This window comes from Calypte anna, chromosome 21, assembly GCF_003957555.1.
Source record: "Calypte anna isolate BGI_N300 chromosome 21, bCalAnn1_v1.p, whole genome shotgun sequence".
Lineage (NCBI taxonomy): Eukaryota > Metazoa > Chordata > Aves > Apodiformes > Trochilidae > Calypte > Calypte anna.
Genome location: NC_044266.1, coordinates 2726369 through 2751651, shown reverse-complemented (window position 1 = coordinate 2751651; position 25283 = coordinate 2726369). Strand labels below are relative to the sequence as shown.

At 52.1% G+C, this 25283-nt stretch overlaps 1 protein-coding gene across 7 annotated transcripts in view; it reads right to left on the bottom strand.

The window, feature by feature from the left end:
- Nucleotides 1–25283, bottom strand: part of CASZ1 (castor zinc finger 1) — a 195363-nt gene that overhangs the window by 46294 nt on the left and 123786 nt on the right. Inside the window, exon 2 of one of the 7 annotated variants that reach the window (XM_030463455.1) lies at nt 17103–17254. The exons of the other annotated variants lie outside the window; for them this stretch is intronic. Coding sequence (XP_030319315.1) covers nt 17103–17121 — 19 coding nt within the window. The 5' untranslated portion in view covers nt 17122–17254. The remainder of the gene's footprint in view (nt 1–17102; nt 17255–25283) is intronic. 7 annotated transcript variants of the gene reach the window in all.

The following is a 25283-nucleotide window of genomic DNA, read 5'->3' as shown; positions in this document are numbered from 1 at the left end:
CCCAAACACAAACCTCCCCCCCTAGGAATCACAGCTGCTGACGAGCTGTGTGTATGCACACTCCATAAATGCAGCCACACACGTAGGGGTTAAATAGTCACATCTCCCCAAAATACATTCCTCTGCATCTCCCCACGCATCCCCCTTTCACACATTCCCCCAGCACAGCCACACGGGCCTCACGCATACAGATGGGCACGAGCAGATGCCCCTCAAGCTGCAAAAGTCTCCGTGTGCTGGCACCTTCCCCTTCCCATCACATTCCCACTCTATTTAGGGCAGCAAGCGAAGGCCAATCCCAGGCGCAACTGGTACCACAGAGGGAATCTCAGGAGGCTGCTGTGAGCTCCAGCTGGAGCCTGGCCAGGACACCTCCGGCTCCCGCCTGTATGCTCGGGCGCGGGGCCAGCGGAGCGGTGGCCGCAGTAGTCCAGGACGGTGCCTCCCGCGTGGTGCGGGACCTGCCCGGGACCGGGGCACTGGGTCAGCCCTGTATCCCCAAGTACTGCCTGGTGATTCCCCGGCCACCTTCTTAGCATCCCCCCCCTCACCCCAGCCCTGCCGAAGTGGTGAGATCAGCACCGCTCGCAGCGGGAGCTCGCTGGGAGGCAGACACGCAGCGGCTCAAATCCCCGCTGCCCTCCCTCCCTCTCTTCTTCCCTCCCGCTGCAGTGAGGGTCGGTCCCATTATTCTGGTCTGGAGGTGAGCAGCCAAGTGCGTGCACCAGCCGGCAAATGAATATATAAATATTTATTCAAAGGAAAAGAGGAACAGACGTTCCCGAGGCTGCACTTGCCGCGTACGCAGCAACTCCAGGGAGCCTGCAACTTGTCTCCAATTCCTGCTCCTGCCTCCTTCCATCTCCCACACCCTGGTTTTGCCCCTCTGCCTCCTCACCTTCTGCCCCCCAGCTCCTGCTTTTTACCCTCTGCATCTTTCCTGTCCCTTCTCCTTGTGTTTGGCATTTTATTTATTTATTTATTTTTAGCACAGCAGTACTGCTCTTTAACATTGTGCAAATCTTTTTCCAAAGTTTAAGTTACAAATAAAGCAAATTCTGAAAACGTACCTTTTCCCCTTATTTGTGAAACTAACCCTGCCAGAGACCTTCTGGAGATAGGACCTGCTCTGCAGTACCCAGGACTCTTGTGTACCTCCATCCCACCTATGCACACATGGTCTCAGGAATCAGAATTCCCAATTTCTTCAGCCAACCTTGCAACCAATTCTCTGCAAGCCTGAACTCATCATTTTATCTTTCTACTGCCCATATCTACATCCCTATCCCCCTCTTTTAGCCATCAGTTTCCAAAGCAGAGGGTAAAACCTTCTGACAAAGGAAGGCTGAAGATGGCCATCAGGCCAGAGGGGACCAGAGTATCTGTGTTTCATTCACTTGGGCAGGGGGAGAGGAATTGAGCTGTTCAGTGAAGAACCCCTGTACCTGCCCAAGGTCAGGACAGCCAGGCAGAGAGGGACCCCCGAAGACAGGCAGAGGCTCCCTGCCCCCCAGGCTGAGCTCCCCACCCCAAATCACCCCGTGTCTCCATCACACTGTTTAAAAGATTCCAGGCTAAGTAAACATCCCCCTTCATTTTCTTCGTCTAAATAGAAATGTTTTGATTTCACATCAATCTGAGGAAGCCGTTTATAACCTGAGCCTGTCACAAGGACTTTTCATCTCTGCCCAGGACAAACTCTCCCACATGCTCTATTTACACTGAGTGCTTCCTCTGAAAACAATGCCACCAGGAGTTTACTCCACTTGCCCCCTCCCCACACCCTGCAAGGAGACACCGGCTCCTTCTGCTCTACATCCAGCCCTGCAGCATCTGGAGAGGAAAACCTCCCTCTGAAGGAAAGCTTTGCCTTGCTGCAACCTCCAAGAGGGAGGACAAAACCCACTTTGCCATTTTGCTGCCTTGTCACCCCTTGAACTTGCTGTGGACAAGCCCAGGCTGCTGTCCCCACTGTTCCTCTTTCCCTGTGTGTCTCCCCAGGCTCTCTCCCTCCAAAGCAGTGCTTCCTCACCCATCAGCTCCATGGTGGGTGCTGCCAGGTGGGGAGAAGAGGGGCTGTGGGGAGCACGCACATGTGGGGACAGAGATCTTTGCAGCAGGAACAGAAAGAGGCATCCCAGCCAAGGGGCAAACTGTGCTGCAAAGACCAAGTCTGGCTTTTTTCTTTTTGCAAGAAAAAGAGCCAAGGTCTGGCTTGGGCTGGGGCCTGTGGAGAAACACACCAGGGCAGAGGGGTGAAAGGAACCTGGCTGTGAAAGAGAGGGGTGTGGGAGCTGGATGAAGCAGCTGGCAGGGGTGGAGGGGAAGGGGCTCTGGTTGTGCAGCAGGAGCTTAATGGTGTGGGGAGTGCTGGAGGTGCAGGGGGGACCCCCCACTGAATGGGGCAGGGGCTGAGGAGGGGCTGGAGGGCCCATGCTGTGGGGAGAGGGGTGCTGGCTGGGGAGGGGCAGCGTGCTGTCACTTCAGAGGGGCCGGGTACATCGAACAGATGGAGCTTTCATATTCCTATTGAAGAGTTTTAAGCCCAGCTGAGCAGCTCCGTTCAGGAGGGAGGTCCCAGTGCCAGCTTTCCAGGAGCTGCAAGCTCTCATTCGATTAATTATTAACAGCATTATTTGGGGCGGGGTGGGGGAGGGAAGGAGGACAGACATGCTGCACAGTCCTGTTCTTTTTTAACCACTGTGCTGCAGGCTTGGCTGGAGAGCCTCTGGTCTGCCCAGGAGCCCCAAGCTGGGAGGCCAACACAGCTTGCTGGCGTGAGGCTGCTCCACACTGGAGTCTCTTCACACTTGAGCTGCAGTCCTTAAGACAGAGCCAAACCTTCACAGCAGAAGGCTGCTGGGGCACTGGGAACATGCTTCCCCGGAGCAATGCCATGGCAGTGTCCAGCCACATGCCAGGAGGAGGCAGGGAAGGCAGCCAAACGCTCAGCCCCCTCCAGAAAACATTTCCCTGACGACGCGTGCATTATCCCAGGCAGGGCCAGGGCAAAAGCAGCAACAGCCCAGGCATGGCCCACAATGTGTGAGAGTGGATTTAGTGTGTATATTTCCCTCTCAGTTTATCAATAAAACATTTTATTGCTTTTAGCCCAGGAAATGACCTTGGATTAGTGGATGCTGTCTCTTCTGGCTGACCTTGGGGAGTTCACAAAGGCTCTTTAACAACCTCCTCTGCCCTGCAAGCATGGATCCCGCCTGCGCCTGTCTGCGTGAAGCCAGGGAAAGCCCTGGGTGTGAAAGTCGGACCTGACAGGCTCCAGCTCAGCACTGGGCAGGGAGGAGAAGGAGAATCAAAGACGTGGGAGGAGAAACGAAGCGAGCAGCCGGGGCGTCCTTAGCAAAGCGCTGCCAGCTGCGCTCCCGGCTTTCCCATAGCCAGGAGGGCTCTCCCAACACCTCCCATCCGTAAACCAGGGAGAAAAGCTGGGGACTAAGCTCGGGTCCCCATGGCCAGAGGTGGTCAGAGTGCAGCCTGCCTGCATTCAGCACTACTTGACCCTCTCCTGCCTGCCACCCCGGCATTGCCACCCACACTAAAAGCCACTTCTCTCCTTAATTTCCAGCTCCCAAAACCTTGGTTCAACCCTGGCCCAAAGGGGCAGAGACCAGTACCAGTTCCCTTTGCTCAACCTTCTCAGGCACAGAGTTAAGCTGTAATTTTCTGCTGACAGTGAGAGGCAGCATATAGAAACCCGCATATAGAAACCAGTGTATAGAAACCAGAGTATAGAAACCAGCATGGGGCAACAGAAGAGTTCCTGAGAGAAGGAGAAGTGACTGGTGATGCTGGCACCTGGCACTGGGTCTGCTGGCCAGCTGCTGGCTGCTCCTGTTTCCCACTTGGCTGCTCTGGTGCTGCTGCAGAGGTTTCTCCTGGAGAACAGCTCATAAACATGGGGAACCCCCTTTTCCCCAAAGTGAAGATAGCCAGATCATCTCTGGATGGTGTGTACTTTCACTGCAAAGTGTCATTATGGAGGGAGGGAATGGGACAGGGGAATTTTCCTCAAGGGAATAAACTACAAACCAGTACAAGGTCCCTGCACAGCACAGGGCAAAGCCTGCAAGGGTGCTGCAGCAAAAGGCACAATCCTCCTCCCTGCCTTTCCCTGCTAACACAAGCTTCCCCTTCCAGCCATGTCCTCCCCTGCAGTGTCCCCTGGGACTGGGCACTGAGGGTTCCCAACCTCTCCTGCAAACACCTCCAGCTCTCCCAGTGCCACAGGCAGAGGGAACCCCTCCTGGCATTGCAGCCACCTGGGCTGCACCCTGGCACAAGAGTTGTGTCCCCCCCAGCACACTCCCAACCCCCAGGTGTCCATTTCCTCCAGTCATGTCCTCCTGAAAAGCGAGCCCTAAAGTGTTAACAGCGATGGGTGAAATGGCACAGCAGATTGCTACAATAAATAATTTACTGATATTTATAAATATTCAAATCAGCAGGCTTCAGAAATTGAAAGGGGGGGGGCAGAGCTGGCGGGGAGGAGGGGTGTTTAGGGAGAGATGGGGGGGGCTGACATTAATTCCCAGGCTCTCCAAATTCATTTGAGAACTGTTTCTCATTTCAAACAAATATTAAATCTTTTGGTGTCAAGCCTCCAAAATAAAACATCAAATAGAAAGTCACCACCCTCCTGGTGGCCGATGCCTTGTCTGCTGTGATGCTGGGTGCCTGTGGCTCCATTCCCTTGGACAACCAGAAGTCACCAGGAGAACCACAGCACCCTGCACCAGCGAGGTGCCTGAGAAACCAGCTACACCTGTAACACAGCCCATCACACCACCAGCCCTCATCTGAGACAAGAATTCCTACTGCCATCACCTACAAGACCTTAATTCCAACTTCCAGAGGATTTTGTCAAACTCAGAGGGGAAAAAAGGGCAATGGAGGTGGGGCCAGGACTCCTGACTCCACCCTGAGAACGTGGTTGCCTTGAGGCAAAAAGCAGGGGGTCAGGGCTCCTGACTTTCACTGCTTGATCTGGAAAAAGAATTTGGTTTTAGTGATTTCAGCTTGTGTTTGAAAGCCAGGAGTGCTGTCTTCCAGCCTGGTTTCCATTGTGATGTAACCATCAGTCTCCCCAGCTTTTTGTGCCTCAGTTTCCCCATGCAAAGGAGGAGGAATGAGGATGATTACCCACCCAGCAGTCTGAACCTGGCCATGTTTACTGAGTACTTTGAGATCTCTGTATCAGCACTCAGTCACTGTGCAGGATCATTACTAACTGAGTCTTTTCCACCCCTAAGCATCCTACTGACCCCTTAGATGGCTGAGGGAGATGATCCTGTGTCCTCCCCTGGACCACCCCATTGGTAACATGAGGCTCCAGCATGGGGTGAATTTCCCCTGGATGAATAATGGCTTTTCTAATGCACGGGCAGGCTGTCAGCTTCCCTACTCCCAGTGTTTTATGGGTTTAACTGAACGGCTCTGAACTCCCTAGTAAGAAATAAAGTTATCCCTCAGCGTCCCTTCTAAACATTTCACTCAGTGCAAACGGTGTTTAAGAAAAATGAGGACATATTTCTTCTTAAGGATGCAGTATCCCCCTTCAGAGGCCTAATTTATGCCATATATCACTGGCCAGGGAGAGAAAGGCAGCACAGACCTCACACTAGGAGTGAGCTGGCCCTAGCACAGCCGTCCCTGCTGCAATGGTGCAATGGGCTGCAACTCCTGAGTCCTCCAGAGCCCGCAGAGTCCGTGACGGAGAGCGGAGCAGGACGGGCACCTCCTCCCGCTCAGCTCTGCAGCCACACTGCCCTCTCTCACCGCAGAGACCTCCTCACCTGCCCTGGAGGGACCCCGGCCTCCTCATCCTGCCCCAAATCAACCCTGCACAGGACCCTTCTCCCCCGAACAGCCTCCTCTCTGTCCCCGCTCCCTTGCACAGCTCCGGTGTCCTCTGCAGCGCCGTCTTCTCACCTGCTGCTGACCTGCTCTGCGCAGGCATTTGGCACAGCTGGTGGGGAAAGTGGTTCAACTGCAAGCAAGGACAGGGCTAATCCTTTTTCACAGCTCTTTAGTAACGCACGTCTGAACCTTTTCCTGAGCAGATCTCAAAAATTATCCTAAATGTGCTTTGATCTTCTCTGCCCCCAGCCTCCTCGTTCTGAGAGCCCCTAAGGCTCCGCTGCTCACCCCTGAGTGCTGAGACAAAGCTCGAGCCCTTCCCTTTACCCAGCTGGGCACTCCCATATCCCAAACCTCCAAAAGCCCAGGAATAAGCCCTTCTTTCTGCATACAAGTCACACAGGGAACTTCCAGAATTACGAAGAGGAGCAGAGTGGAAAGAAGAGAAGAAAAAGTGACAAGTCAGGAACTCTGGTTCTGCTCCCTGCTCTGCTACTGACCCGCTCCTTCTCTATGGGCACATAACATCACAGCCTTGCCTTCTGCCCTGACCTGCTGGGTCTCTTCAGGTGCTCACCCACCTGGGCAAAGATTTCTCCCCCAGCTTAGCTGGCCCAGCATCTTATTTACAATGTTAGATGCTACTGCAATTGGAGGAAGAGCAGAGGAAGAGCACTGATTCGAGACAGTTTGAAGCTCTAAAGTCCCTTGCATCCTGCAGCCAACTCTCTACTGCATCAGTCAGTGCAGGATCTTTGATGAGACACATCAGCAGTTTCCTCCTCTTGGTCCCATGAAGAGTTCCAGCCTCACACAGTGAGCAGGGCCTTGCTGCTCCCTGGGAGGAGGCTGCTCCCTGGGAGCCTTCTGCCTTCAAAGCCTTTCTTTCAGATAACATAAAGCCAAGAGGATTGGCTTTTCAGATCCAATCTCTCCTCCTTACCTTATTTATTTATTTATTATTAATTTTTTTTTAGGCCAGTTAAAAGGTTTACTATCCAGACGAGCCTAAGTGGCCTCACTCAGCCTAAGTAACTCTATAAATCAAGCGGAACTGCTAACATCTACATCACAATCCCACCATCCCACCATCAATCTCAGGTTGTGAAGAAAACTGAGGGAAAAGATGCAAAAGGGAGAGTGCAGAGTAATAGCTCATCCCCACCAGGTCCCAACAGGCTGGCTGTGGCCCTTTGAAAACTCCCTATGAAGCCAGAGATGTTGTCAGGGTAACTAAATGCAAACATGGTGCCTAACTTCACCTCTCTGTAGACACTCATGTACCCTCTGGGTGCTGTGCCAGGAGGACATGGGTGGATGCAGAGAGAGGGAGGAAAGAGGTGGTAGAGAGCAAAGAGGGCTGGGAAAGCCTCTGAAGCAGGGCAAGACAGCCCCCAGGCAATGAGGAAGAGACCCAAACATGAGCCCCTTGGAAAGGCTGCACAGACCCTTTGTAAATGCCAACAGAGGCAGGGAAGGAGGTGCAGGGAAACACCAAGGGGGCGGAAAAGGAATCAGACTTAGCTGCAAGCACCTGATGCTGGGAGAATAAAAAGGACCCGGGAGACACAACAGGATGCAGATTTGGAAGGGAATTACTCCAAGTTTCATCAGTACCTCCTGGCGACTGTCTTTAAGGAGTTACTCTACAGAGAACCCAAACCCACCACCACCCCAGTCAGCAGGGAGCAGCTCCCTGGCTTCAGGCTGGGCTTAGAGTCACCCCTAACCAAGGGCAGGGGTTGTGAGCCACCTCCTAAAAAAGAGTCCCTCCAAACCCTGTTGGGAGTGGGCAGGCAGCTTTAGAGCAATTTGCAATCTCTTTCAGGATTATTAAACTCAGACCCAACAAAGAATGCAGGCTCCTAATTAATTGCAGTGAGAAGTCATAAGTGTAAATGGGAGTTGGGAACCTGAATGCTTGTTGCATCACTCAGAAACACAGGGCCAGAAAATATTCATTTTGTGGTCTTTCAAAGTCCTGCAAAGTAAATCAGTGTGTTAGCCCACATGAGGTGAGAGAGACCTCAGCCAGAGCTGCATGGCAGAGAGCAAACTTGAGCATCTTAACCTTCCACCTTGTGTTAATGTCCTCCCCACAGCCCTGACCACAGCCTGACCCATGTGTGAGCAGGTAATGTGCTCTGGGCTTGGTATGCAGAGGGCACACTTGGATCCCCAACAGGTCTCTGTAAACCCCAAGAGGGGCTGGGAGTCTTTTGTGAACACACAGAGCAGGCACCCATCACATGCAGCACTGGGAGCTTTAACACCTGGAGATGCCTGGTGCAGCATGGCAGGGGAAGCACTTGTCCATCATCTTCCTGTGGAAAAGGCTCACAGCCTGCCCAGAGGAGAGCTGAGCTCTGGTGTGAAAGCACTGGGTCATCCCTGAGCTTGTTAACTCAGCAGTCCTATCAGAGCAAGGTGGGAGAGAATCCCACTGGGTGGGCAGTGTGGGTGCTCAGCCCCCGCGTCCCAGCGCTCACACCAACACTAATTCTCTGTCTTGCTTTTTGCTGCTCTTCTGCTGGTCATCAGGGCTCATCTCCTTATCTCTCCTGTCCTCAGGAGCCCATCCATGTGCCAGTGCTATCATCACCAACTGCTAACACCCATCAGTGGGAACACACATGTGTATAAAAACGTGGCCCTGCAGGTGCACTGTCACACGCAGAGGCACGCAGGACCCAGCACACACGTGCAACCCATGTTGGTGTGTGTGCTCACACACAGAACACACACTAGTGCACACAAATGTCTGTGTAATCTGTGCCTGCACCAGGATGAATCCACACACTGCTGTTCCCAGATGGACACACGGTGCATGCACCTCCCCACGGGGGACACCCCCAGGCACTGAGCTCTGCTCAGCCCTGTACATGTGGGGAGCACCCACTCTGGGCCAACCCACAGCACAGAGCACCCTGAGTGCACTCACACATTCACACACACACAATCACACCTTCAAACACCCTCACACACCCTCACACCTTCATACACCCTCACACACCCCCTCACACGTTTCAGGATGAGCCCCACGTGCCAGGAACGGTTTATTCTGCAGCTTGGAGTGAGGAGTCAGTGTGCTCCCAGCCAGCCCCTGCAGCCAGACAGCCTGGGAAGCAGGGACAGACACATTCCCCATCCCACCAGAGCCCCTCTTCACCCCCAGCCCCTCTGCACCTCACACCTTAAGGCAAACAGAGCTTCGGTGAGAGTCTCCCTGGAGCTGGCGTCCCAGCGGAGTGTGTGTGCCGGGCAGGGGATCTCTCCCTCTCCCTCTCTCTTCCACTCGCATCTTTTCATGAACTCTATTTCTCTTTCCTTTCTGAAAACAACTGAGCTGTAAATACTGTTTAACCTTCTTCCCCCCTTCCCCCCTCCCCTCCGCACTATAAAAACACAAATATGCCATAACTCAGCTGGCTCAGCCGCCGCGCCTCCAACATGCCCTGCTCCAGGCCTCTCAGGAAGGTCATAACAAACGACTTTCCGATTCAGTGCTCCTGAAATAATTTTGTGTATTAAAACCTGAATCTGCACTTTCTGGACCGAAAGCCTCTCTTAATTATGGCAAGCGTCCTTGGGATGGACAGTGATCCTTCACTACAGCACCGCTAACCAACCGGAGAGGCAGCGGCTCGGGCTCCCCACCACCACCTCCTCCCGCTGCCCCCTCCCACCACCACCCAACCCACGGCCCCCCTTGCTCCCTCACCCCCCCGCCTTCCCTTTGCCCAATCTGTTTTCAAAGTGTGTCTGTCCTTTATTAAATTGTTTTCTTTTCCACATTATCAGTTGCCATGGAGACCTCATCTCTCGGATTATTTGAATTTCATTATATCTATTGATTTGGGAGCATTTCATCTTTTTTATTGTTTTTCTGTCAATTTTCAAAACGAATAACCATCTAATTTGCGTCAGTGCTGATTATGTTTGTCCCTCAATAGAGGTCGGCAGCTGCGTCGGGGAAACAAATCAATGGGAAACCATCATAAACCTCCCCAGTACAATCTCCAGGATATGTGGGTGACATTCCACGCCTGTGAGAAACACTCATCATATCCAAACTTCTTTCTTTCTTTTCTTTTTTCTTCTCCCTTTTTTTTTTTTTTTTTTTTCTCCTATTTTCTTTTTTTTTTCCCCCCCCTTGTAGCTAGCTCTGCTGGCCACTGGCGGGTCACATTTAAAATCATATTTATTTCACACACACACATGTACAATTTTGGACGCATCGCATTTTCAGACAGGGAGGGGACGGGTGAGAAGAGGGGAAGAGGGGGAAGGAATTTTTTTTTTTTTTTTTTTTTGTAAGAAAGAAGGGAAGAGAAGGATGACGAGGGAAAGAAAAATAGGAAAAGTGGATCGGGATTGCAAATTGCTTACTATGTTTTTTTTTTAAATAATTTATGCAATTTTAAGCATTTATGTATAAATTTTTTAATAAGCCACCCTGGAGCAAAATAGCCATTAACATCCCGACATCCTTCTGTCCAATGGGCTCGTGTGCAGGATCAATTTCCGAGAGTACTTTCCTTTTTTTTTATGACATGATAAAATGCTTTTAAAGCAACTTACACAAATATGGAAATTTTTTTTCCCCTCCTCTTTTTTTTTTTTTTTTTTTTTTTTTTTTTTATAACAGCCTCCACTTATTCACCAGGGAGAGTGAGCAAGAGAGTGTGTGTGTGTGTGTGTGTGTGTGTGTGTGCTGGGGAGGGCAGTTGGCAGAAGGATAGACCCAGCCCTAACTGGAATGGACCTGCCTGTCCTTCTAACAAGGGCATAAACTTTCATTAGCGATGCACACAGTCAAAGGCAATTTAGGGAAACGCGCTGTACAGAAAAGGAAAACCTCAGCGTTTTTTATACAGCGGCTCCTTGGCTCCGTCCAGGGGGCTCTATCCTTGAGCTCAGCTTCTGCTCTCCAACCAAAGTGACCCCACTGGCCACAGGGGAGGCAGAGGCTGCTGAAGGGGGGAGGTGGGTGCCCAGCAGTGCCCACCCCACGGCTGGCCCCGAGGAGCCTCTCAATGTTAACGTCTCGCTGGAACCCGCTGGTCCCACCAGAGGCCCAGAGGTATCTGTGGCTCTGCCCCTCTGGGGGGCTGCTCCTCCCCAAAGGGCTCCGTCTTGGGTCTCTGCACACTGACAAGTCACTCGCTGCCCCTTTGGGGCATTAGTTACAAGCTGGCTCTGCCCAGACCAGACAGATGTGTCGCTGCTGCTCCTGTTTCCACAGGGTAATATAGGTTATTTTTTGCAGCTGGGACATGTTCAGCCTCACACAGGAACCTGGAAAATGCCATTCCTAAAGGGACGGCTCCTGCCACTGGCCCCCTGAGCAGGCACAGCTCTGGGGAGGAGGGACCCAGCAGACCAGGCTGGAGCAAGAGCAAGTCAGCACCAGGGGCTTGGTGGGCTCTGAAAGTCACGTTCACACGTTGGAAACCAAAGAAAACTATTTCTCCAGCTAGCAGTTCCCTTGGCCCTCTGTCTTTGGGGTTGAAGCTTATGCACCCCCGGCCATAGTCCCCATGAACCTTCCCATCACTGGGTTCAACATGAAGCCCTGACACTTTTTTCAACAAGAGTATATTTCTTCACCTTTTTGTATGACACATTTCCAGAGATAAAAAAGACGTATGGATTTAATCCTATTGACAGCATGGGAATGTTACTGGTACCTTACACAGACCCCTGCACACTCCCAACCACGAGCAGCCCTGGAGCAGGCTCACCCCAGCCACACAGAGCCAGCCAGCACAGGGCTGAATTCTCCCCTGCCACACGTGCAATGTTTGTGGGTATTTGAACTAAAGCAGAGGTTAAAAAAAAAATAAAAAATTTTAAAAATTCAAGGGGCAGCCAACGCTCAGCTGGAAAAACACAAAGTGCCGAGAACAGCAAACCCAATCAATAACAATCACAACCCCAGCAACGGGAGAGGAAAGCATAAACCCTTTTGGCCTGCTCACCCACTTGGGAAAACAGAGTCCCTGGAGGCCCATGATTTCATCCCCTCCTGCTCTACCCTACACTCACCCTCAACAAAGAGCTTTATGGAGTGCAAGTCCCCCAGGCACCTGTTTTGGTGAGAAACTCAGCACAGGGGAGAGTCTGGTCTCTGCGCAGAGGAAGAGGACTCCTGGCAAAGAGCTGGTGATTGAGGAAGGTTCCTGATGCTCTGAAAGGCTCTGCTTCCAGCAAAGGGCTCCTGAATTCCCTTCCCCTCCAAAGTTCTGCCCTTTGTCTTCCCGTTCCCAGCTGCCAGCCTCAGCCTTATCATCCTCTTCCTTTCCTCAAATTCCCAACACCACTCCAGCTTTCTCCTCCTGTCAAACCTCTTGTGCCCCCATCTGCACCCCTCTTCACACCCCTCTTCCCTCAGTCCCTGTGGTCCCCCCACCCAGGGCTGGCAGAGAACATTGTGCTCATGGGACCAGCACCACCCGGGACCAACTCAGGGAAGGGGAAACATGAAACCTGCCAGAGAAAAGGTGGGAGCTCTCCCTTCTCCTGGTCTTGCATCATTCACTCATCCAGACTGTACAGATTTTAGGGATTTCACTCTAGCAGCAGAGAGGTCAGTAGAAGTTGAAGGTTTTCAGATCATATATATCACTCTATATGGTCTTGTCTATAGTGAGTGCTAAATATAGCCAAGCCAAACCTGGAGGTGACTTCAGTGCTGTGACGCAGGGACAGGAACTGCACAGGAACCCTCCACTACCTCAAAGCAATAAAGATGTCAACAGTCACAATCTGAAACCAAGGATGCCTGTGGACCCTCTGTCCTCCCTCTGCCAAGAGGATGAGCCAGGTTCCCTCATTCTCTTTCCCCCTCTCAGCTGTCCCTAAGGGTTTCTCCTTTTGCAGAGCATTTTCAGCTTGAAGGTCCATTTTTCCATGAGAAGTGGACCCTCTTATCTATGGCATGCCAACATCTGCTTCAGCATAGCCCCTTAAAAACTTCAGCAGTGGAAGAAGCTCTGAATCGAAGGGGAAAGTCTCCTGTGTGGGTCAGAATAATTAGACTGAGCTCAAATTGGCTTCAGGCATCTGCTGCTGCCTCTGAGCAAAATCAAGCCCCACTGCTTCCATCAGCATCTCTCTGCTGTTAGCCTTACCCTGCAGAACAGAGGGGACCACATACTGCCTGGTGTAGGGCATCTCTGGGAACAAGACTTGCTTCAACAGAAGCCATAAAGCCTCCTCACCCAGCTCTCATTAAAGCCAAGAGAAAAGAGGCCAGACAGAGAGATTGAGATGAGCCATTTCCCCAACAAACTTGCTTCCCTTTTTCATTCGCTCCTTTCTTTTTTTTCCCCCTTTAACTGTCATTAAAATAACAAGTTTCTGTTACAGTCTAAACATTCCCACATTGTATAAAGGGTTATGTTACACCAGAGTCACTGCCGGGCCCAGTGTTTGCACAGAAACCTCACTGCAGGTCCCCCCTCCTGACGAAGTGACTTATTAAAGTTTAAACAGTAATTAACAGAACAATAAAAATAAAGGGATGTTTGGGGAGTCGTAGTGCACACAGGGTTTTTGGCAGTGCCAGCACTTTTCAGTGCCCTGTGCTGGCAGAAAAAAAGAGGCTGCAAAACCAGGGGGAGAGCTGGTGTGCTGGAAACTGGGAAAGGGCCATGGCCAGGCTGAGGTGTAATCCCAGGCACGGGGTAGGAGGGAAGGGGACAGGGAGACCGGGAAAAGGATGCTGAAAGGTCACTTGACAGGAGGCTGAGTTGGATTCGGTGCTTGCTACCAGCCCTGCACCCAGTCTGCACCAGACGGCACCCAGAGCCTTCCCTGCTCCCTTTCTGCTGAGAAGGCCTGGACAAGCCCCCAAAATCTGAGTTTGGGGAATTGTGTCTCTGAAACCAGACCTGAGCTTTGGGGAAGCAGCTCCTTTAGTTTAAAACAGTGACAGAGAAGAAACAGCAAGCACAGAGCAAACCCCTGAGACAATCTTGCAATCTTTTACCAGAGGCCCCAGGCACTGCCCCCTTGCTTGGGAGCTTTAAAAGCAGACAGGAGAAGACACCTTCTAGGGACTGAACCTGCCTGGCCTGGTGTAGGTCTGGGGAGCTCTGAGCTGTAGATCCAACAGGGTATTTAGTGATCCTGGGGCCATTCCCTCCTGAAATGCAGTCAGAGCCAAGACCACAGCACCAAACACCAGAGCCTACCTTGCTGTGCAGGACCACAACCCCACCACCAGAGAAGAACCTTTCCAACCCCTGTGAAACTGGGTAATCAAGGCTTTCTTTATAGGAGCAAAACTCCTTTTCCTCTGTTTTGTTCCCACCCCAGTTACCTGCCTTGCTCAGGACAAACTCTTGAGCATGTGGGCAGAGTTTAAGCTTAGGTTGTCAGCTCTCCCTGTTACCCAACATGCAGCAATGCAGAAAGATCTCATTTGAAGATATTTTTGGTGCCTATTGTAACTATTCTCAAATGTTTGCCTCGGTAGCTCACAGTGCTAGTTGGCTCTAGCCCTGATGTGTGACTCAGTACACACAGCATTGTGCAGCCCCATGTTTGCTAAATCTCTTCCAGTACGACCGCTCAGTTTGCAAACAAAAAGACAGCTCTGTAAGGGTGTTCCTCCTGTGCAGTGAACTCAGGGACTGCTGCCTTGAGCCCTCTTGTACAAAGCTCTCCCCCAAGGCTGGGACTTTGCACCCTGGGCTCTCCCCAGGGTTGGAGAGCTGCCCCATTGCCACCAGGACACACGTGGGGACTGTCCAGCACCAGCTGCTCCCAGTCTGCCTGCAGCCTCCCCTCTTCTGCTGGGGTGCAGGAGGAGGGAAATTCTCCCAAACTACAAACTCGGCTCCCAAAAGGAGCCTGAGGCAGCTCTGTGAGCCACCACAGATGTCCCCAGAAGTCCCAGTATATCACCAGTACAAGTCACCCAAGTGAGGACACTCGAAGCCAGCCTGCTCACCCCTCCCACAGGTAACCTGCCAGCTCACAGCCATGTACCTGTCCTGCAACTTCACTCTGCAATGAAAACATACTCCAAATACCCCAGGCTTGGCTTTGGAGCAGTCCATGAAGTTGAATACTTTTCAGTTCCCTCACCAGTAAGGAGGGCTCTGTCCTCTGATTCCTCAATGGTGAATTAACCAGGTTGTGTCTGCAGCTGCTCTGTTGGCACTGCAGGGCAGACACATTTCAAGCTCCTCAAAGTCAACAGGTCTCATTCTACTTCCAGCAGCCCAGTGGTATCCAGCTCAACTCTGTCACTTACTGACAAACAGCTACCAACTGAAAGAAGCCACAAACACTGATGAGGGATCCTGGCTACTTTGCTCCTCCTGCCCTCCAACCAATTCACACCACAGGGTCCCTGTGAAACACTCAAGCAACCCATTTCCTGGCCTTTGCTTCCTCCACCTCCTCTTCCAGCAGGGCTGGGAGAAGAAGCCACATCCAGAAACTGCAGAGGAGAGGGATTTGGGTCCCTGCAGACACTGCAGGATCCCTGCTGGCAGCTCCTGTCCCAGGACTGGAATCCGCTACCTTTGGATCGTTCATCCCCAGCCTTGTGCAGAACTCCTTCCCCCCCAGAGCCAACCATGGCTGGGATCCACTGGTCTTCCTGAGGACATACTGGTCCTATAGGAGCATTTTTGAGTCGTCCGTAGTGTGGAGTAAATAGCAGAGATACTCAAGGTTTACTCTGTGGTCTGGGAGAGAGCTCAGCTACCAAGAACTGCAGGAATGTGTTAAAAATGTGACTTCCCAGACAATTCCAATGGTGATTTTTAATAAGGAGCTCTCTAGGCACTGGGGGAGTGAGGGACATGGGGGAATCAGATGTTACAAATCTGAATTCAGCCTGGGTTTCAAAGGTGCTGGTTTAATAAACCAGCAAGTGAGCCCACACCAGCAGTGACAGCCCTGCAAATGAGTGGGGGGCTGGAAAATCAGGGTTCAGAATTAATGAACCCAGGACCTTGCCAACCTCAGTGATTTTTCTGCATTCTGGCATAAACTGATAAACTTGCACAGTGCTCCAGGGAGGTTGGAGATGGAAGGAAGGGGAGGAGGGAGAGGGTGAGTGGGAGACAGACTGGTGTCCTTTTCCCTTACACCTGTGTTTTAACTGGGCCCAAGCAGATGAGCTGCAAGAGTGACCCAGGGCTCCCCAGGCCTCCCCTGCTGCCCTCCACCCCATTCAGCACCCTCTTCCCCACCCAGGATGGCCTCACAAAAGCCTGTCCTGAATCCTCACAAGGCCCTCAGGTCTCACCAGCAGGGAGGTAAAAGAGATGACAAATGTACCACCAAATAGAGTCTTGTTTGGCCAGCAACCTGCCCTCTTATCCCCAAACTTTCTATTGCAACATTTTTATTTTCTCAGTGGTTTTTCTGTCTCCATGGGAAATTAAGAGAACTGGCTTGTTCAGACTTGCCCTTGGGAGACAATTTCTATAGAAAGCCCCTGAATCCACTGCAGGTCAGGCAGGGCAACCCCTGCCTGAAACCCCCTGATCAGCTGAGCTGCTACCTCTGGATTTTTCTCCTTCTCTGCCCCAAGCCAGATGGATGCAGGGGAACAGCATCCAGAATTCAGCACTGGAGCAAGAAGCTGAGTGAGAATCAGCAGCTCCACAGCCTCAATTGCCTCCCCAGGAAAAGCAGACACAGAAGCCTCTGCCATCTCTCACTTCTGGAGATCTCTTCTTTGCACATGGTCAGGGTATCTCTGAGCTGGTATGAGATGAGCTGCCAGGCTGCTTTCTGCAGGACTCCCCTGCCCCACCGACTGAGGATGAGCAGCTCATCTCCAGTCCTGAGCACAAGCAAAATCAACATGTCAAATATCTCAGCCACTCCCAGCCCAGTCCTCAGCTCTCCTCGTCCAGACTCTCTGGGATCCATCCCTCTCACAGCTCTATTGTCACTGTCACTCTAAGCTCAGAAGGATTCTCCCAGCTGACACCACGTCAGTGACAGCAGGACCAAGCTTATGGCTTTCCACTGCCACTCACATCAAACAGAAAAAAGGACGCAGCATCCAAATCTAAACTTTTCACCCCATTCCCCCAACTACAGGCTTTTTTTCCCAGCTCCTGGCTGTGCTGGAGTCAGGGTCTCCAGACTCATTTGCAGCAAAAGAAGCAGCGGTTGAGAAGGAGATGTGTTGAACAGGTACAGGTAGGTACAGACAGAACAACAGAGTGTGCCCCCAGGTCAGCACTCACGTGCATTTTCCTCGGCCATGTCTGAGGAGTCAGAACAGAGCACAGCTTTGCATGGGGGTCTCAAACATTTTCACAATGCAGACAGACTGTCCTGTGCACTTCTTTTTCCAACACGTCGTTCAGGATGCCTCTACAGCAATGCCAGTGGCTGCCTGTAGGGAATGTTATGTTAGAAAATTATCTACTGCACACTTAATCACCTGGTCTTGCAATCTGCAGAAGGAAACAGGAGCAACCAGTGTAGTATTGACCCTTCTTCCAGACACCAATGACTTTAGGTAGCATTATCAGTGGTAGCCTGGTCCACATCCCAGAACTCAAGCTCTCCTTTGGTTAACAGGCCATGGAATTATTTAGATTATTCTTGATATTGTATCCTGTTATATTTTTAATTAATACTGAAGATCAGCAGTGTCACATCCTGAAATCCCCACGTTTTGCTGAATATGGATGAGACTGCAGGCTAAGAAGCACTTTGTCTTCACCCAACTCTGCTTCTGCAAGTTTTGTGGGAAGCCAACACGTCTCAGCAGACCTATCCCCACAAAGAAAGGGTTTGACATTGTAGAGATTTTAATCCACACATATTTGAAATGCAGTATGGCAACGAGGACTTTAAAAGAGGGACTTACCTCCTTTTCTTTTGGAAAGAAATTTTAAACAAAAGAAAAAAAATCTGCCAGCACACTAAGTGTGGTGTTCAGCACTACCTTCAATCAGAGGAGCTGAATTACACCCATTACACTGATGAGGAAGCACTGGCACAAAGCTGTGCATTTGCACAGCCACACATACAGAGCAAATCAGTGGTGAAGCTGGAAATAAACCTGAGAAACATGGTGATGTGCTCACCACCCACCTCACAGCCCATGGTAGGACCATGTCCTATCCCTACCCAGCAGGTTGCAGAGCTGGTGAGGTGCCCTCCACATATCTGCTTAACAGGACAGAAGTTTCAGTCCCAGTGCTGGGATGCCCTGGGGAGCTCTGGGACACTCCAGGGACTGGACACATAAGCTGTGAGACAGACAGGGGGGCCAAGAGCATCAGGGCTGAGCCCCCAAGATACCCCACAACCACCCAGCCCCTGGCAGGATGAATCCTCTGCTCCTGAGGCAGCTTAACCAACTTCCCTGCATGGGGATCCTTGCTGCAAGCTCTGTCTACACATTAATGATCCTCTAGCATATAGAGCCCAGAGATTTTTCTTGGCACCAGGGGCCAGCACTTGCCCTGCACTCTCCCTGCCAGGTGCTGGGTGCTCTGGTCTAAGAAAGGCTGCAGAATCCCTTGGGACTGCACGTCATTACATAAACAATACCATGGGATCATGGGCTGTAATTGTAAAAGTGCCTGAGGTCTTGGCACTGAAGCCTGCCTGAGCCAAGGCCTCTAAATGGAGACCCAAACAAAACAAACAAAAGCCCCAACTCTGTCAGCACTTAATGAACAATAATAAATAATAAATAATAACTCCAAGAGCCAGCCCAGCAAGACAGAAGTGAGGCACTGGGGCAGCTCTGCAGAAACACTGCTCCCCCCTGGCAGTTGTCCTCCCTCCACAGTGCCCATCACCCTGAGCTTAGGTCACTGGGTACAGGCAGGGTCCAGACTGGGGAACCTGGATCTCTGCTGAGAGGATGCAGCCCCAGGAAGATGCAGGAGAGCTCCAGCCTCCATATGTCCCTGGATCAGGGCCTTCACCCATGTAGACCAAGGCTCTTGCTCACTGCAAGATCTCTCCAAGTGCTAAAGGCAAAACAAAGCAGATGGAGCTGAGCACAGGAATCCAGAGAGGTGTGAGCCAGAAGAAGCCTCTCCCCAACATTGTTATAGTCTGGAGAGTCCCTGATGTGTGCTGTGGAAGCTGAGCTCCCGGCAGGACACGGGGAGAGCTGCCTGGCAGGGGCATGGGCTGAAACAAAGGACCTAATTTAAGTATTTTTATAACTCAGTATTTGTAACAGTGGGTTTAGCAGTTGCCAGCCATCTGGAATAAAGAATTACAGCCACCTCCCCTAATCCTATATTGCCTAAACCCTAAAGCTGGTTATGGTGCAAGGATGAGGCAGCAGGTTGGGAGGAGGCAGTGATGGGAAGGTAGGGGTGGAGAAGGGACCAGAGGAAAATTTTCAAACTTCATGCTTTTTCCTGAGAGGTGCTGGGCAGTCCCAGTGTCAGAAGTATTTTTGCTAGGAACCAAGAGAAGACAGGATGAAGCAAAAAGGGGGGAGAAGGGAGACAAGGAGTCCTCCATGACCACACACACCACACACACACTCACACACGCACAGGCTTACTGGTCCGCGCAGGGCTGTCAGGTAAATTAGATCTGAAAGCTGACAATTTCTGACCATATTTCCTTGATTATTTCAAACAAATGCACACCAGCCGCTGTAAGGAGATTAAAGTGACATAAACGTCCCGAGTGGGAGGAGGGAGGGCAGAGAATTCAGGTCACCCCCATCCGTCCCCCATTTGACAGCCGCTATATCGCTATCCAATCCAATAAAAAAATCCCCCCCTTTTGCTTTAATTAATTTTACAGCTAGCTTGCTTAATTACTTTCAATCAAAATCCTCCTGCCATCGCAAAATTAGAGATGGTTGAGCTCCATTAGCCTAAATTCTTCATTTCCATATAGAAAGAGGCTCCCTCGGCAAACCCAACAGGGCTCCCTCCTATCCAAGCTGCCACCGGACAGATGCCCATCCCTCTGTCTGTCTCCAGGTCCTTGGGAGAAGGGGGTAGGGAAAGAAACAGCCTTCTTCCCACAATCCCCTTTCATAAAGCATCTCCTTGAGAGCCCAGGACACAGGAGGGCTCTGCTCCCAGCCAAGGCTCAGGAGGGGGGAAGGGACAGCCTGTCCTCCTGGCCTTCCCATGGCCGCACTGCCACCAGCTGCAGGAGGAGCTGGGACAGCAGACAGCTCCTCTCTGCTGGGGCTGCCAGCACTGGGGACAGGATCTGGAAGGGACACCTTTACTGGGAGGGCTGGAGTGAATGCTGCTGCTGCAGGCATCCCTCATGTGGGCTGCTTTCTGCTGGACACATGGAAAGGACATGGAGGGGACAGAGGGAGAGATCATGTTCCATCTGCCTGCTGTGGCGTTTGGTACCTTCCTTCAGAGCATCTGGCACCAGCCACTGTCAGAAACATGACACTGGGGACCATGGAGCTGAGACTCCTGTAGGCATCATTAGCACCTCCCTCCTGTAAACACAAACCATGAACTGTCCCATTTTGGGCTGATCTGAGAGCAGTCCCAACTGGTCTCACATCCATGAAACCTCCTCAGAAGTGCAGGGAGTGGCAGCAATAAAACCATACAGAGCTGGAAAGGAGACAAGAACCCCAAGTGGGTGGAGAGGATGGGCACAGGAGGAAACTTGGGAAGAGGGTTAAGGAGCTGGGCATGCAGAGGAGAGCTACCTCCTCTCAAAAAGCTGGAGGAAGAGGAAAGAATTACTCAGATTGCTCCAGTGGATCACATTGCAGAATGCTTTTCTCCTATTTTCTCCTGTTTCCTATGGTCTCCTCCTTTCTCATCTCCCCACACAGCCATGGTCTTAATGGGATTTGACACACGCCCAGCACTCCATGTAGGTTCTGAGGGAACCAATTCAGGCATTTAATCCATCCAGTAGAGCTTGGCCTCTGCTCCCTCAGCCCACCACCTGCCCAGGCCACACATTCCCCTACCCTGGAGCTGCAGAAGGTCACCCCAGCACCCCAGCACCTTCAGAAAGCTCAAGGGGATTCACAAGCACAAGAAGCCCAATTTCCCCCCCTTCCCAGCTCCAGGGAGGACAGGTCAAATCCTTGCTTCTTTAGAACAACATGAGAAGAGACAAACACAGACCTATTTTGTTTATAAGCTTAAAACTGAATCCAATGGCGCATCTACCTGGGGATTTTAGATTAAATGGTTTAAGAAACTCAAATAGGCTTTTTAATCCGGTCAAATAAAAAGAGCCCCAAAGAAGCAAAGAATTCACCCTGCTGAGCCTGTGAAGACAGCCAGGCAAGAACAGCTTTCTTACTCCCTGCATCTCCTCCCTGCCCTGGCATGGGACATAATGTGTTTGCCAAAATCTGGAAGCTTAGGATACACCCTGCTCAGGACTCACACAGACTACACTTTCCCATGAACAACCCACTTTTGTCACCCTGTAGAGCACTTTCTTCATCCTTTCTGTGTTCTCTTGCACAGTTCCTCTGGGCCCTTTCTCCCAGTACCTGGCAGGCAATGCCAGCAGGGAGCCAACCCTGGTTACATCACCAGTGCCAGCCAAAAGCAATCCAAGAGATGGCACTGAACCCCCTAATCCCCATTTACATACTATCTGTCATCCAGACTACCTCCCTGGATGCTTTACAAGAGAAGGGTGTGAAAATGAGGGGCTAAACAGCTGTGTGCTGCCAAGATGCAGAAAGGAGACCATCCAGGTCTGCCCAGGGAAGGTCCTGCAGAGGGTGGTGACCAGACATCCAGCCAAGGTCCAACAGATGGAGACCAACACTACACAGACCTGGGGAGTTTGATGAGCATTTGGAGTTGAATCCTGACACAGAGCAGGAAGAAGCTCTCTCCTCAGCAGGATGATCCAGAACTTCCATTTTCCTACCTTCTCTCAGTACCAAATCTCACCAACTTCCCAACAGAAACCATGCCCTGTCCCCCCCCACTGCTACTCAACCCCACAAAGGCTCAGAACCAACCTTGGCCTCCACACGCTCTGCAATAAAACTCCCGACTTGTGTCTCGCCTGCTCCAATGCTCAGAGCAGCTGGGACAATAGAACAGAGAGGCCCTAAATCCACCAGACTCACCCTAAACAGCAATGGCCCATAATTTTGCCTGACATTCAGGAGCTTGTTATTCTTTCCCCTCGTCGCCTGGCTGGAGCTGTTCAGACCCATCAGTGTTATTCTATGCATTAAATGGGGAAAAAAAACAACTCAACAACAACCCAGAGAGTTTCAGTGAGGGCTGAGGGGGTGGCATCCCCAGCTGTGCTGGTGGGGGTAGAACAGGAGTGAACACTTCGAACCCAGAGCCACCCCCTCTGCAGGGCAACAGGAAGGAGTGGGTCCTGCTGGAACCCCCAGCACAAGCACACACTCACCCTTTCCTCTGCTTCCATCCCTGCCAAGGGAGCTGGGATCTCTCCCAGCCCTTACAGCCTCCCACAAGGTGCCCAGAAGGCTGCTCCCCACTGCCCAGAAGAGGGGAGCTTTAACCACAACGTTTTAGGTTTTGGGTGGTTTTTGGTTTTGCTGTTGTTGTGTTTTTTTGTTTTGTTTTGTTATGTGGGTTTTTTTGTTGGTTTGTTTTTTTTTCCAGGCTGGCTCCAGCTGATTAAGGACCTGCAACAGGATGTAGGGATTACAGCAAAACCTGGCTCCAGATCAGCTGGGGCACAGAGCCAAAGGAGAGAGCGAGGATTGCCCCCAGCCTGGCTGCCAACCCGGCACTCCTCCTGTTGGGAGGCTGGGAGGGCTGGAGCTCCCCACTGGAACAAGGCCCCTGCCCTCCCTGGCTCTGCTGGGAAATGGCCTGCAGCCCACATTGCCAAACATGCCCCCATGAAGGGCAGGGTTGTGAGGATGAGGGATCCGGGGCTTACTGGAGAGGGGAAAATCCCTCATGGCCTTGCTCTTGGTGCCATCACCTCAGGCAAAAAGAGAGGGGAGCAGCACATCCCCACCTCCCCTCCTCAGCAGCAGGAGATGCCCTCTGATTCCCCATCCTTCTGCCAGGGGCTGCACCACGGGGAGCTTCCAGTGGGGATCCGGGAATAACACATGGCAAAACACTCTGTGCTGGGTTTTTAATCCAGGAAGAAGCGATCAGGGAAGGCAATAATCTCAGTTGGCACGCAGAGCACAACAGGATCTTGCTTCTGGGGAGGCATCAAGACCAGAATTAGCTTCAAGGAGACTTTGGGCTTTTTTTTTCTTCCTTCTGCTAACACTGATCCCTGCCTGGACCAGCAGCAACCCCCAGCATCTTTCTAAAGTGCCTGTCACTGCAATATCCAACTGCTGCTGTCCCCTGGGGGACATCCCCCCATGCTTGGGTTCTCCAAGTCCCTCTTGGACTGGAGCAAGAGGGACAGTAGCAGCGAGAGCTGCCCTCCTGCTCTGACCTCAAGCTGTTACCCTCAAGTCCTGTTTTAATCAGGTCTGGCAGAGCTGCTGCCTCATTTCCCAGCCTGCCACCTCAGAGGGATAATTTGCCAGCGCCTTCTCGGAGAGCTCTCTGGAAGCACTTTGCAGAGCCTGAGCATGTTTCTCCTTCATGGCCAAATCCTACGAGCTTCACACTGGCAAACCTCCCTCTCCTATTGACCCCAAGCTCCGTCTGACTGAAGGAGATCAAGAAGATGCCAGGATTCGGTCCTTTTTTTTCCAAGCACTCCCTGGCTAAAGACCTGGCAGTAAGAGGGGGAAGCTGCTCGGAGCAGCAGGAGGGGGTGGAAATCTGTCTGGCAGCAGCAGCACAGAGACTTCTTAGTGCTGCCCACCAGGCTCATCGTAGCAGAGAAACTCTGGAGTCAGCTCCTGCCGGTCCAGGGCTGGGGGGGAAGGCAGGAGTTGATATTGCAGGCAGAGGCCACTGGGATACCATTGAAAACTGCTAAATATGACCAGGTTAGCACTTTAGTCTTTAATGGCAGGTCACCATTAATAAACCCAGGGCCCCAGGGTGCAGTACAGAGCCTTCCTCCCCCCCTTTCCCCGAAATACTCCTTTCATTAACTTCACTGTGCGCGGCGCTCGGCACCTGTCAGAGGTTCAGCATCCAGGAGGGCTGCCAAGGGTTAAGGACATCTTAGGGCAGAGCTAACCACTCTCTCCTGACACCATGGGGCAGGGGAAGCTGCCTGCACAGCACCCCTCTGCTCCCCTCAGCATCTGGTTCCCCCAGCTCACGCTGCTCATGGCCAGGGCAACCTGAAGGCCCAGGAATGGCCAACAGCTCCATCCCACTACCAAGGGGACAGTCTGAAACAGGGCCCCTAACCTCAGCTCCAGCCCTAACTCCCTCTCTGTCCCTCAGAAGTCCCCTCAGGTCACCATGCCTTGTTTGCCCTGTCTGCAGAGAGCTGACAGCAGCACTGACGGCCACAGCAGAGAAGAAGGGAGTTAGGTTGGACCCAAGCAGGGAAGAGGCCCTTGTTAAATAAAGACTGTCCAAGCAATAAAGGCCAAATCCCGCTCTTGGGGATGCTGGAGTGACCCAAGGGATTGCCCCAGTGTACAAAAGAGTGAACTTGGCCATTGCAAAGGGTAAGAGGCAGAGAGAGATGGTGCAGCCCACAGGGAGGAGACTTCTGTGGCCCCACAGAGGGAGGATGGGGGAGCAGAAGGTGAGAGGAAAGCATAAGGATGGGTCTTTGCTCCACCTGCTTTCACTGTGATGCTGGCTGTTTCCTGCTGGGATGACAGGAGGGGAGGAAAGATAAATGGATGTCCCAGCTGCCAAAAATCCCATACCACGTCTCTATCGATCTGCCCTACTTGGCAACTCAAGCTGCAGCCACTGTCTGTGGTGCTGGATCAATAAGACCTGGGCAGCCAGGGAGGGAGAGGCCCTTTCATGGGAAGGCGGGGTCTTGAGGGGGATGTATTTTGATTTTTAGAGAACCTGCAGAGTCAAGGAAGAGAAAATACTGGGACTGAAGCCGCTGTTTAGTCTGGACTCATTTCAAAGACCTGCTGAGCCTTTACACTGGGGCCCCTGTGACCTCCTGCACATGGGAGCTGCCCCAAGCCTCTGCCCTCACTGTCCACCCACCAGAGCCTCTCTCCTGCCCTGGATGCTCTCAGCACAGAGGTGCCAGCTCCAGCGATGGGCCAGGAGGCCACCAATACCCAGCACAGACACCCTGTGCTCAGACATTCTCTAGGAGTTCCTACAGACCTTCCCCAGGGACCTGGAAGAGGCAGAGACTCCCACAGCTGGATGAGAAGGAATCTGTGCAGCTCAAAGAGCCCCTGGAGTCCCCAAGCAACACTGTGTGATGTCTTGTGCAGGGGGACTGTCACTGAGACCAGCCAGATGGGGATGGTTCAGACCCTGGGGCTGGGAGCCAGGCTGATTTGGTGGAGAAGGCAGACTGATGGAGAAGACAGACTCTGATGGGACAGCCCTCATTCAGCACACATCGCC